This window comes from Melanerpes formicivorus, unplaced genomic scaffold (genome assembly GCF_026170545.1).
Source record: "Melanerpes formicivorus ecotype bairdi unplaced genomic scaffold, bMelFor1.0.p_v2 SCAF_45, whole genome shotgun sequence".
Taxonomy (NCBI): domain Eukaryota; kingdom Metazoa; phylum Chordata; class Aves; order Piciformes; family Picidae; genus Melanerpes; species Melanerpes formicivorus.
Window position 1 is genome coordinate 1,602,657 of NW_027142397.1, and position 12,879 is coordinate 1,615,535.

General features: G+C 56.6%; 1 protein-coding gene across 2 annotated transcripts; it reads right to left on the reverse strand.

The window, feature by feature from the left end:
- Window positions 1–672: 672 nt before the first annotated feature.
- RCAN3 (RCAN family member 3) lies at window positions 673–12,134 on the reverse strand. Of its 2 annotated transcripts, none has more exons than XM_068159140.1 (5): window positions 11,860–12,134; window positions 5,632–5,874; window positions 4,395–4,568; window positions 3,688–3,859; window positions 673–2,895 (listed from the first exon to the last, which is right to left on the reverse strand). In XM_068159140.1, the coding sequence occupies exons 2-5, from the start codon at window positions 5,824–5,826 to the stop codon at window positions 2,687–2,689; spliced, it is 750 nt and encodes a 249-aa protein (XP_068015241.1). In that variant the 5' UTR covers window positions 5,827–5,874; window positions 11,860–12,134; the 3' UTR covers window positions 673–2,686. The 2 variants fall into 2 exon arrangements, with proteins under 2 accessions (XP_068015241.1, XP_068015242.1); XM_068159141.1 differs by lacking the exon at window positions 11,860–12,134 and adding an exon at window positions 9,933–9,999.
- Between the last annotated feature and the right edge of the window lie 745 nt (window positions 12,135–12,879).

Here is a 12,879-nt window from a genome sequence, read left to right on the forward strand (position 1 = left end):
CTCCAGCCTCTGCCTGCTGCCCTCAGCCCTCTGCCTGCTGCCCTCAGCCCTCTGCCTGCTGCCCTCCAGCCTCTGCCGGCTGCCCTCCGCCCTCTGCCGGCTGCCCTCCGCCCTCTGCCTGCTGCTCTCAGCCCTCTGCCGGCTGCCCTCCAGCCTCTGCCACAACCAGCCCAGGCTGGGAGAGGCCAACCCGCAGGCAAAAGCAGTTTGGTTCACACATCTCACAGCAACTCTGACCCCTTCCTGCCTCTGGAACTGAGTCTGTGGAGAAGAGGCTGAGGGGAGACCACAGCTGCCTGCAGCTCCCTGGCAGGAGGCTGGAGTGAGTGGGGGTTGGTCTCTTTTCCTGAGTATCAGGCCCCAGAATGAGAGGCAATGGCCTGAGCAGGTGTCAGACTCCAGCTTCCATCCCCATGGACCCTCTGCAGTGACAGGCACCCAACCCCACCTCCAAACCCCTTCCCCAGCCCAGAACTTCCCCAGAGGCTCCTTTCAGTATGCTCATTTAGTATCCTGCTGAAGTCCCCAAGCTCTTCAGCAGTGTTTGTGCAGTCATTTGCTTAAGGGAAGGCAGAAGCTCTCTGGCCTGCTCCCTCACTTGCAGAAGCATGAAGGAGCCTCAGAAAGCTCCAGCTCAGGCCAGCTGAAGAGGGTTAAGAAACCAGAGGGGAGTGGCACTGCATGGGTTTTATTGTAAGTGTCTTTACACAGTGGAGGATGTTGGGGTGAGAGTGGTCAAACACTTCACACAAGGTACACTGACAACATCACTTGCTTGGCTTGCCTTAGAAAACTGCTTCTGAAGGTTTTTCCACTGACTCCTACTCACAGCAACTTCTACAAAGGGGGAGAAATGAAACAACCAACAAAACAAACAACCACAGAGGCAAACATCCCCACTGGACCTTCTGGAATGTCAGAGAGACACAAGGCTGGGAGACAACACGAGGGGTCTGGTGCTGGGCTGGGTGGGACAGTGAGACAGAGAGGTCAGACTTGGGAGTGGTTTTAATACCTCTTGAAATAGTGAAGTGTTAACATGAGGAGAGAGAGAGAGAGAAATACCAGCCCTGGGAAGGCCAGAGGCACAAACCTCCACTTCCCTACCTTGTTAACACAGACTGTTCCTGCCCCTGGAACAAGGACCTGCCTGCAGGATCCCATGTAGCAGCTCGATGCTGGTGGCAGGAAGGGGCCAGGAGCTGGCACAACACTGAGCTGAAAGCTGCCCTGCCCATGGCAAATCCATGCCCATGGCAAAGCCATGCCCACTGCTGTTGGGTTTTTCTTCTTTCTTTGCCATCACATCAAGTGAAAACACTCTGGAACATTCAGTAAGCACATCATGGACTGACACACACCCCCATGAACTCGGGGGGAAGCCCCACCAAGGCCAATTTCTGAGTGACTTCTACCTAAGAACATCAGCAGCCTGCTTTGCTCACAAGGAAGCTTCATTCCTTTTCAAACAGGAGAAGAAACAAAAAGAGAGGGATCAGGCCAGACTGAAAGAGGGTGGTTATAAAAGAGCATAAAAGCACAGGAGCAGGTGTCTGTCTACTGAGGCCTGCTTGCCTCCTGCTAAAACACTCCAAATAATCACAAAAAGAAGAGACCTGTGTTCCAGGAAGGTGCATCCTGGTCTCAAGAGGTGGCAGCTGCCCCATCAGGCAGGATGCCCCCCAGGAAACAGCAAACAAGGGCTGAGACTGCATTAAAACCTGGCTGCAGGCAACTGATTGTCTGGAAAAACCCACCCCAAGGAGGCTGGAGCCCAGGTGAAAGTTCCTCTAGATGGTGTTCACCTCCTGCCAGAACGCAGAGCACAACAGTCAGTGGATTTGTGTGCAAGCAGAGGCCATCCCTAGGGCTGCAGGAACAAACCTGGCTGTGTTTGCAGGGAGGAGCAGACACCACACAGCCAACAGCTGAACCTCTTCGATGCTGCAATCCTCTCCTCCTCAGCTGGCAGTGCAAACCCTGGTGTCCATCGGTGCTCCCCCCAGGCAGGAGCAGCAGCAGTGCTGGGGACAGCCTGGAGCCTGTCTCCTCAGCAGCCTGTGGGTCTTCCTCCCATCTCCTCCAGTGTGCAGCCAGCAGAAGGCCTTGACTCGAGTTCCATGCCTGTATTTGTGCCTCATGTCAAACCCAACCCACCTCCCTGGCACTTCTGAGAGCAGCCAAGATGAATCTTCACCTCAGAGAGCTGCAAGGTGGGAAGGAACTTTCAGCCTAAGGAGTAGGTTCCACTTGCATTGAATGCTCTGGCAGCTGGGAGCTGCTGCAGCAGCAGAGCTCAGCCTTGAGCTGCTGCACAAGGAACGTCCTGGGATCCAAACTGAGAGGGAACATTCCAGCACTGGGTACATCACACTGCACAACATAAAGGAAAGGGCAACACCTCTGCAAAACAAACCCCAAACCCACAGCAGAAACCAAAACAACCACAACCAGACTTCCTACTTCTCACTATTTCAAGTCAGGTGGATTTGCTACACTTAGGGGGGACTAGGCCCTAAAATTAAAGTGCTTTTCAGAGCATTGGCATCCAAACCCTTGCACACGAGAGACAGCTACGAGTAGAACCTGTTGTCGCTATACAGAAGATATAGCAGCAGGAGAGACATCAACACAGGGACTCAGGAAGTGTCTGGAGGCTTTGCTACTGCCTGGAGCATCAGCCAGTTTAACAGTGCATCCTGCCCCCCACCTCCAGCCTGCAATCAAAGGCTTTGGACTCGCTCAGGATCGTGGTGGGTGGCTCCGGGCGCCTCGTCTGCAGGATCTTCTGTTTGGGGTTCTTCATTTCATCCTCCTCTTCTGTCTCACTCTCACAGACATGAACAACTACACTGGGGGTCGATTCTGTTCCTGCATGAAGCTCATACTTCTCCCCTGAAAAGCAGCAAAAGAAGAGGTCATGCTAGCACCACCCCCAAGGAGAAGCAGGAAGCCACTCTCAGAAGCTGCACGCTGCCTGCAGTGGCACAACCAAGCACTCCCTCACTGCCATCTCCTCTCCCATCTGCTCAGCTGCCACACTCCACCAGACCTGCTGTGAGGGCCTAAACCAGGCTGTGTCTGTCACACTGCAGTCTGAACATGGTCAGTCTTTTCACTGATGTTTAAAGGGGTGGAGAGAAGGATGGAGGGAAAAGACCTGCCCAGGAGCACTGCAGGCAGCAGAACACAAGCAGCAAGCACACACAGTGACATCATTTGTGCCTTGCATCCATAGGAGGTCTCTAAATGAAAAGCTACAACAGTATTTGAAGACATTAAGCCTCCTGGTGCCTGGTGCCTGCTTTTCACAGCCAGCACCCAGCACACTGCCCAGGAAGGCTCATAAAGGAGAGGGACAAGCAAGCACAGGAAGCACACACTGCCATGCTTAGTAACTGGAGCTGTCCCTCTGCAAGGGGTTGAACTCCTCATTCCTTTGCTTGTTTCCTTCTTGGGCCTGAGACTGTGGCAGAATTCAGCAGGTGGATGTGATGCAACCAGTGCCACACAGCCTGGCTGCAGGCTGGACTCTCAATCAATTAACCAACTCAGTTAAAACCAAAAGTGATGGCTCAAGCAAGAAACATCACAGAAGGCTCAGATTCTGCTCCCAAGGAGATGAATTCCCTTGGCTGGTTGCTGTTTGGAAGTGAAGCAAGAGAAGGCAAGCAGGGAGAGCCCTACCTGGTCCCAGCTTGGAGACAGCACAAAGCAAGTCATAGTTTATCAGGGGGGTTGCATCTTCACTCTGTTTCCATCCAACTGGTGGAGATGCAGGTGGAGATATCAGGAACTGTTTGACAGGTTGTGGAGGAAGGAGGTAGGACTTGTCAGCTATTTCACCAGACACCTGCATCTGCAGACAAAGCAGGAGGCAGAGAGTGACAAACATCAGTCCTGGGTCTGTTCAGCCTTCCCCAGTGACACCCAGCCAGGCCCTGCATCAGCCTAGCTTCAGCAGGAACAGCAGCACAGCTCCTCTCAGCTCTCTGGCTGTGCAACCCTCAGGGAGATGCTGCAGTCAGGAACCTGGCCTCTGGAAGTGCTGTCATGGGGCTGCACCAGACACAGCCAAGCTGCTAAGCCTGCCAGAGTAACCTGCCTGGAAAGAACCTCTCACAAGGAGATCTTTGGAGCCACTTGTTTCCTCTCAGCACATTTCTGCTTCTGGGGGAGGGTGGTCTGTGTCACTGCTGAGGGACTGCTCCAGACCAGTTACAACCCTAAGCTCAAGCTGAGAAGCCAGACTGGCCCCTGAAGCATTGGTTGCTCAGTGAGGGGAAGTCACAGAAGAGTGAGGCTGAAGGTTGACTTGAGGTGTTTGTCACAAACTCAGGAGCCAACACAGAGCAGAGGAGAAACAGGAGCAGCACCTCAGTGTCCCACCATACCTGTGCAAAGTACAGCTTCAGCTTCTTGCCATTGAAGTCAGTTTCATGCAGCTCTATCCGTGCTCTGGCTGCAGCCTCTGGACTGCTGAAGTTTATCCTCACTCTTCTGAAGCTTTTGAACAGCTGGAATGTCACTTGGTTGTCATAGACTGTGAACAGTGCTTCAAACCTCTCCTAGAGACCAAGCACAAAGATTTCTCCACACACAAGGTGAACATCTTTCACTCAGTGACACCACCTCTGCTGCTCACTTTCCTCTCCCAGATCCCTTCCACCTCCTTAACCCCACGCACCCCCTCCTCCCCGGTGACCCTGACCTGCACACCTCTGCTCAGAGCTGCTTTCTCTCACTGTTTCCAACCCAGCCCCACGGGCACCGATGTGCTCCAGCCCCTCAAACTTCGGACACCAAGTGCCACCTGCTGACAGCCACTGGGAGGTGCAGACACCAACAAAGAGTGGAGCTCAGCCAGGACTCCTGCCCAAACCCCTCCAAACCCACCACTAAACCCCTCAGGTTTTGTTGTCAGGTACACTAAAAGCACTCAGTGCTTAAGCCAAGTGTCAGTGCTCCCAGGGTGAAGGAATGAGGCTGCTGTGGAAAAGGCAACACAACAGCCACAGAAATGCAATCAGCTGTGGTTTGCTGGGGATGGAGCTCATCCCTCAGCAAGCAGCAGCAGCACTCCTAGGAAATGGAGCCAGTTACACTGGAGGGGAGCTAAAGGCAGCCACAACGCAGGGCCCTCTGCTGTGAGGCCAGCCTGGGAGTTTGGGTTGTTACAGCCTGGGGAAGAGAAGGCTCCAGGGAGACCTTCTGGTGGCCTTCAAGGGGCCAGACTCTTCAGCAGATGTAGTTTGTTCTGAGGTCTTAAGCCACTTCCAAGGTGTTCTCTTCACTCCAGTTAGAGCACATCCTGCAACCCTGCACTGCTCTTTTGAAGAGCAAACTCTTGGGTTTGATTTGAATCTGACCTTGGATGACAAGAGAAATCAACACAGCAGAAGAGCTCCTCCTCCAAGTGCTGTGTGTCTGTTAGCAACCTCAAATGCCAGCCAAGTGAAGTGTCCTCTGCTCTCTGGTACCCAGCCTCACCCTCAGCTTGCCAGATAAACACCTGGGGTTGGCTTTCCCTCCCCAGTGACAATATACAGCAATAGACTAAAAAGCCAGGCAGTGTGTCCAGGAGCTGTCTGCTTACAAACCCACACCCCAAGGGTGCTTCTCCCTACCTACCTTTTCTTCCTGTACCTCAAACACAGCTTCATGGACACTGCAAGCAAAGAGTGAGGTAGGCAAGTCACTTAAATCCATCATCTCCTCCAAATCATCTTCATTTTCTCCAAAGATCATCTGCTCCTCCTCTTCTTGGTCACTGCTGTAGAGGTCTGACTGGCTGTCACTCCAGGACTTCATTGTGTCTCTGAGCATCCTTCACCCAAAGCAGCTTTCCCTTGGCTTCCAGTTTCCAGCAGGGGCCTGCCATGCCAGGAGACAACAGCAAGAGGGAAGGGGAAGCTATCACATCTTGCTTTAAGGCTCTCAGCCACAAAAGAGCAGCACTGTGTCCCAGGGCTGTCAGGAAGAGAGACTCTGCTGTTCAATCCATGGAAAGGGAGACAAAGGCATCCAGGCCAGGAAGGAATCTTTCCCCTCCCTTTGCTCTGCCACCCTCAGGAGCTACAGAAGCCTTCTGGGAGCTCTGCTCCACAGCAGATTTTTCAGTTAACTGCAATTTCTCATTCAGTAACTCAGGAGCAAGCTGGCCTGGTGGGAGGTGTGCCTGCTCATGGCAGAGGGGGGGGTGGAACTAGATGATCTGTAAGGGACCCTTCCAAGTGGAGCCCTTCTGTGAGTCAAACACTGCCAGCCTGTGAAGGTGAGAGCAGCCCCATCACTGAGTCCCCTTTGGAAGTGCTGACAACCTGCTCAGAGACAGACCCAGGGGGTGAGGCTGCCTCACAGGAGCTGAATCACAGAGCCCTCAGTGTGGACAGCTACAAGCTGGCTGAGGCAGCATGTGCAGATGCACACCACTGCACCAGGGGACTGGCACACCTGGACCCAAAGCATCACAGCCTCATCCACAGAGCTGCTGACATTGTCCCAGCCCAGGAGGTTGCCTGGGAATACTCCTTAGCATCACAGGGAGAAGGATGGCAAAGCAAGGCAACAGCTGCCTGGTGCAGCCCTCACTGCTTTTGTACCTGCTGATTCATGCAGAAAGAGAAAAGGGAAAGAGAATACATCAAGAGAGTGACAACAACAGCCACCATCTGGCTTGGCTGCACAGGCTCCAAGGGAGCTCTGGCCTAACAGACCCAACATGCAGCAGGACACAGACACCGACAGCCAAGCCAGGGTAGGTGCAGACAGAATCAAGAGCACCATGCCAGCCTCAGCCTGGCCTTGGTCCTGCCTCCCCCAAAGCTCAGAGAGGGGCATGGAGCACAGTGACAAACAGCCAGCCCAGAGGTGACTGCTCCAAACCCCTGTTTCTGACCCATCAGAGCACAGAAGGCTGCCAAACAGTGTCAGAGAGCAAGCTGGCACAGAAAAGGAAGAGCCTGGGAAGACTGGCAAGTAAATCCAAAGGATGTAAGGTAACACACAGATGAACATCAACCTTGGCCATGCCATGAAGAGCCTTCAGGAGTTCAGGCTGCCAGAGTCTGATCCTCTACAAACAAAGCCAAAGCAGCAGAGCAGCAGGAGGCAAAAGAAAATCAGAGTAATGGAGGGCAGGATTCCTGGGCCTGCAGCACTGCTCCTCTCTTCACTGCTGGCACCACAGCTCAGATGAGACAGAACTGAACCCACAGATGAGCAGCTGAAGCCACTACTCCTCCTTTAAGGTTGTTACCCTCTCTGATGCCACTTGAGGAGCTGCAGTGAGCAGCTTGCTAGCAGCAAACACCGCAGGGACCTGAGGCGCTCCTGTGTTTGGGGTCAGCAGGGGGACAGCAGCTCAGGGGGCAGAGAGGAGCAGAGGGACAGACAGAAAGGCAGACCTGGGGTTTGCTCAGGCAAAGAACACAGCTGAAGTCTGGCCTGGGTTGAGCTTCTTCACAATGAGGCTTCTGTGAGCCCCTTGAACAGAAACCATCCTTTAGCAGTGCTACAAGTATGCAAAGGTCTGCTTGGGGCTAGAATAAAAGCCAGAGCTACAACAGAACTGAGTTACCAAGAGCCACACCAAACACCTCCTGAAGCAGCAGCTTAAAAGCTGGAAAGCACTGGGGAGGGGAGGGGGGGGGACAGAAACCACTTTGCTCCTTCTTTTGCCAAGCTGTGTTAAAGTCACTCAGAGAACTAAGATGAAGTTCAAAGTCCCAGGGTGAGGAGGCTCTGAAAAGTCTGCAAGTGTTGGTTTGTGCTTGGGGAAAAAGCTCTCAGTGCTGTTTCCATCCCTGCTTGGTGCCACAGGGAAGGGCAATTCTGTACAGGAAGAGGGGACAACACACAGGAGATGGAGCAGGGGAAGAATGGCAGCCAGGGCAGCAGCACAGCTGAGGAAAGGTCTTTGCCACAGCACCTCAGGAACAGGAGAAGGATCAATAACAACCTGAAATGCTGGCAAACAATGCCAGGGGCTCAGATATCACACTGTGATATCACAGCACACCACACACTGGAAGAGAGAATGGGAAGGGGGGGGGGAAAAGAGACAGGGAGAAAAGCCAAAGGAAAAGCCCCAGGATGTAGCTTCTTTCACAACTCCATTCTGGAAAGTGATGGCTATGAAACTGCTAAAGCACCCCAGGAAACAAAGTGGAGGCTGTGAGGCCACTGTTCATTTTCACCCTGAACTGGCCAGGAGACACCAGAGACTCTGCCCAGACAGCCTTTAACACTGAAGAAATTCAACCTGCAGTCCTCACATCTTCTGTGCCCCAGATGAAGGCAGAGCAGCAAGGCAGAACTGCTCAGCTGCAGCCCTGGGATGGCAGCCCTGGGATGGCAGCCCTGGGGATCCTCCAGCCTAGGCCTGCTCTCCACAGACAACCTCCCTGTAAGCCTTTTCCAGCACCAACACCCTTGCCAGGAGGGGAAGCTGCTGCTGCTCTGCTCAGCAGCACTTTGGGCTGTTATGAAACACAGCAAATTCTGCAGAGGCACAGCTGAGACACTCTGCAGACTTGGGCAGAAGTTTAAGGAGCCTGAAGGGAAAGGCAGAAAGCTGCCTGGGCTCTGCAGGCAGCAGAGAGCCTCCCTGCTCCCAGCTGCAGGCCACACAAAGGCAGCTGGCTTGACACAAACACAGCAACAAAACATTTCACCTGCAGGGATCTGCTGCCCTGCAAAAAGGCAGCAGGTCTCAAATGATGTGGATAAAGCACATGGGAGAGCTGGGGCCCTCCAGCCTTCCCCACTGCCAGGAGGCAGGTGGTGTCCTTTCTCTCCACTACTCACAGAGACTGAGTGACCAGGAACCATCTTGCTCCTGCAGAGGGCAGGGGAAGCAGCTCCTTCCCTGGTCAGCTGCAGAAGGCAGGGGAGCTGTTCCCCTGAACTCCTGCAAGCAGTCTGCAGGGAAGGTGATTTGCCAGAAGCAATCCCAGGCAAAGGGAACAGTTCTGCCTGATCTGCAGGCCCAGCCTGGGGCTGGAAGTGCTGACCTCCATCGTGTGAGGACAGTGTCAGCCTGCAGACTCCTGAGCAGGGCACAAGCAGGGCAGAAGCTCTGGCAAGGGGAGGGCCAGGGGCACTTTGTTATCTCTGAGTGGAGGCAGGAAGGGATTTAGGGCTGATTGCAGGCACTGCACCTCATTTCTCACTGTCCAGCACCTGCCCCTTGCAGGGGCTCTGGTCAGCTGCTGAGGAGTGAGAGGGTGTGAAGTGCCAGCCCTACCTCAGCCAGGCTGTCATCACCACTGGCACTAGGAAGCACTTGGGGAGGGACATTTCAGCCACACTGAGAGAGGTCTGGAGGCTGTTTGGAGCTGGCTGAATGCAGAGGCTGGAGGGGAACTGGGTGAGAGGTTGGACTGGATGATCTTGGAGGTCTCTTCCAGCCTGGTTGATCCTGTGATTCTGTCTCCTGAGGGCACCGAAGGAAAGCCTGAAGAGCTCCTGGAGAAAGCACTGAGCTGAAGAGCTGCTTCAGTTAGGTTTTGCTTCCAGGATGCCTCACAGCTCTGTTTTTTCCCCCATCAGAAACCTAGATGGTTCATTTCAGTTTTCCCACAGACTACTCAGGCTTCCTGACTTCAGCCCAATCACTCTCCAACCCCCTCTGGTTACTGAGCAAGGCAGAGCTCCCCCACAACAAGGGTAAGAGAGGCAAGAATGCTGGATGAGTGCTAACCAAGAGGTGCTGCTGGGAGCAGTCCTGTGAGAAGTGCTACTTGAGCAGGCTGGAGAGAATTGCCTTCTGGTGCAATCAGCAGAAAGCAACAACAACAAAAACACAACCAGAAGAAATGCTCCAAGTGTGCCAGGGACCAAAGCAGCAGCCAAGCTCTGCTGCTGCAGCTTGCTCTGCCTGGGCAGAAGCACTTCCCTGCCCCTCCAAAGTTTAATCTAGTTGCACTTACCAAGCAGTCTGAAGGAAAGGAGCAAATGCCAGTGCTAACTGTTCACACTGCAACCTGCCAGCTCCTCCTGCAGTACACAATGCAACATTAATTGCATAAACACCTGGCAATGCTCTTCAGCAGGTCCAGAGCAGGGCCAGGAGGATGAGCAGAGGGCTGGAGCACCTCTCCTGTGAGCACAGACTGAAGGAGTTGGGGCTGTGCAATCTGGAGAAGAGAAGGCTCTGAGGTGACCTCATTGTGGCCTTCCAGGATCTGAAGGGGGCTACAGGAAGGCTGGGGAGGGACTGCTCAGGATCTCAGGCAGTGATAGGACCAGGGGGAATGGAATGAAGCTGGAGGTGGGGAGATTGAGGCTGGAGGTGAGGAGGAAGTTCTTCCCCATGAGAGTGGTGAAGCCCTGGAATGGGTTGTCCAGGGAGGTGGTTGAGGCCCTGTCCCTGGAGGTGTTTAAGCCCAGGCTGGATGAGGCTCTGTCCAGCCTGATCTAGTGTGGGGTGTCCCTGCCCAGGGCAGGGGGGGTGGAACTGGATGAATGATCCTTGTGGTCCCTTCCAACCCTGACTGATACTAGGATACTATGATCCCTCTCTCCCCCTCTCACACAGCAGCACTGGAAGGATCTCCCAGCACTACATCCAGCAGGACAAGACCTTTCCCTCAGCCCTTTGTTCTGCTGAGAGTTAGCACCTGCTCATTCAAACGGCAGACGACAGGCACTCCTGCTGCACTCCAAAGCACCCTCTCCAACTGCACACAACGCCTGAGACCTTCCCAAGCAAGCTGTGGGAGGGCAGCTCCTGCCATCCACCCCTTGTGCTCATCAGGGCACAGACCAGGCTGGTGTTCCTCCTGCCTGTGCACCACCTTGACCTGCTCTCCAGGCACTGCTGAAGGGCGAGCAGCCTGCTCACATCATCACATCCCATGGCCTGGGGGAGCAACCAGCAGCCTGCTTCCCAAACGGCCTGATCAGGAGGGCTGGAAGTGGAGTGGCAGTTCCTGCACGGGCAGCCGAGCCTGCTGCGAGGAGCTTCCCGGGACCACGGAGGAGTCTTCAGGCGGAAAAGGCCTTCAAGATCCTCGAGTCTCGGCCCTGGGGAGCTGCAGGGCACTGCCGTGCCCGGGGGACTGCCATGCCCAGGGGAGCTGCAGGGCACTGCCATGCCCAGGGGAGCTGCAGGGCACTGCCGTGCCCGGGGGACTGCCATGCCCAGGGGAGCTGCAGGGCACTGCCGTGCCCAGGGGAGCTGCCCCGGGCCAGGTACCAGGGCTGGGGATGGACAGAGTCAGCACAGGATGTGATCAGCACAGAGGGAGAGGCAGGAGACCCTCCGGGATCGTTAAATGCTAGAAGCAGCCTGCCGCCCCCCCTACAGAACCACCAAACCCCTGAGAGCCTCCAGGCCAGCACCACCAGGTCACTACAGCAGGGCCCTCAGCACCACAGCTCCAAGGCTCCGGAGGCCCTGCAGGGATGGAGGCTCCAGCAGTGCCCTGGGCAGCCCGGGCCAGGGCTCCCTAACGTCTCACCTAGGAGCCTCCTGCCTGGGGCTGGCTGCGAGCAGCCTGCTGCGGGGTGAGGGGTCCCTGCCCAGGGGCTGGGGCTGGCTGAGCCCTGAGCTCCCTTCCAGCCCTGCCAGCTCTGCGATTCCGACCCTCCCAGCACGATTCCAGGCCATTTCTTCCAGCCTGGCTCCAGCCTCCTTTCAGGGCACTGCAGGGAGCCAGGAAGCTCTTCCCCTCAGCCTCCCTCCCTGCAGGCTCCCCCAGCCGCTGCCCCCCGGACCGCGGCTCCAGACACCCAACCCCGAGGAGCAACTGGTTGAGGAGAAAACAACTTCGCCGACACCACCTCGGGACCCCCCCAGGCCTCAACCGCGCCCCCCCCCGAGCCGCGGGGCCGCGCCGGGCCGCGCCGCCTCACCTGCACCACGGGAGCGCCGGGGAAGGACGGAGCCGAGCAGCAGCAACAGATGGCGGCGGGCAGCGCGAGGCGCCGGGCAGCGCGAGGCGGCGGGCAGCGCGAGGCGCCGGGCTGAGGCGGGCGGGGACAGCGCTGAGCTCTCAGCCTCTGTCTCCCGCAGCGGGGGAGCCCCGCAGAGCAGCGGCGGCCAGCGGGCGAGGGGCGCCGAGGGGCGGGGGGGCGGCACACGGGAGCGCGCCTTCCCCACCCGCTCGCTCCGGGCGTGCAGGGCGCGGGCACGCGCGTGCGTACGCGCGCATCGCCCGAGGGGAGCTGCGGGGAGGAGGCTCGGGGACCCGGATGGAGGGGGGCGGGGCCGGGGCTGCGCACGCGCCTAGGCCGTTCGTGCGCGTGCCGTGAGGGGAGGAGGGCGAAGAGCGCAGGCCCCACCCCCCGCAGGCCCCACCCCCCTGCACCCCAACCCCCCTGCACCCCAACCCCCCGCACCCTAACCCTCTCCACCCCACCCCCCGCACACCAACCCCCCGCACCCCTACCCCGCACATCACCCCCCCCGCACACCAACCCCCCCCACACCAACCCCTCCGCACCCCAACCCCCCGCACCCTAACCCTCTCCACCCCAACCCTCTCCACCCCAACCCTCTCCACCCCACACCCGGCGGAGGAAAAACGGCGGCGGCCGCTTCCCGCCTGGCGTCCAGCATGAACCTCCCCTGGCACAGCCTGAGACTGTGTCCTCTTGTTCTGGTGCTGCTTGCCTGGGAGAAGAGACCAACCCCCACCTGGCTACAGCCTCCCTTCAGGTAGTTGCAGAGAGCAAGAAGGTCTCCCCTGAGCCTCCTCCTCTCCAGGCTAAGCAACCCCAGCTCCCTCAGCCTCTCCTCACAGGGCTGTGCTCCAGACCCCTCCCCAGCTTCGCTGCCCTTCTCTGGACACCTTCCAGCAGCTCAGCATCTTTTTGCCTCTCTCAATTATTTCGGCTTTTCCTTCCTGCAATCACATGCTTTATTAATCAATA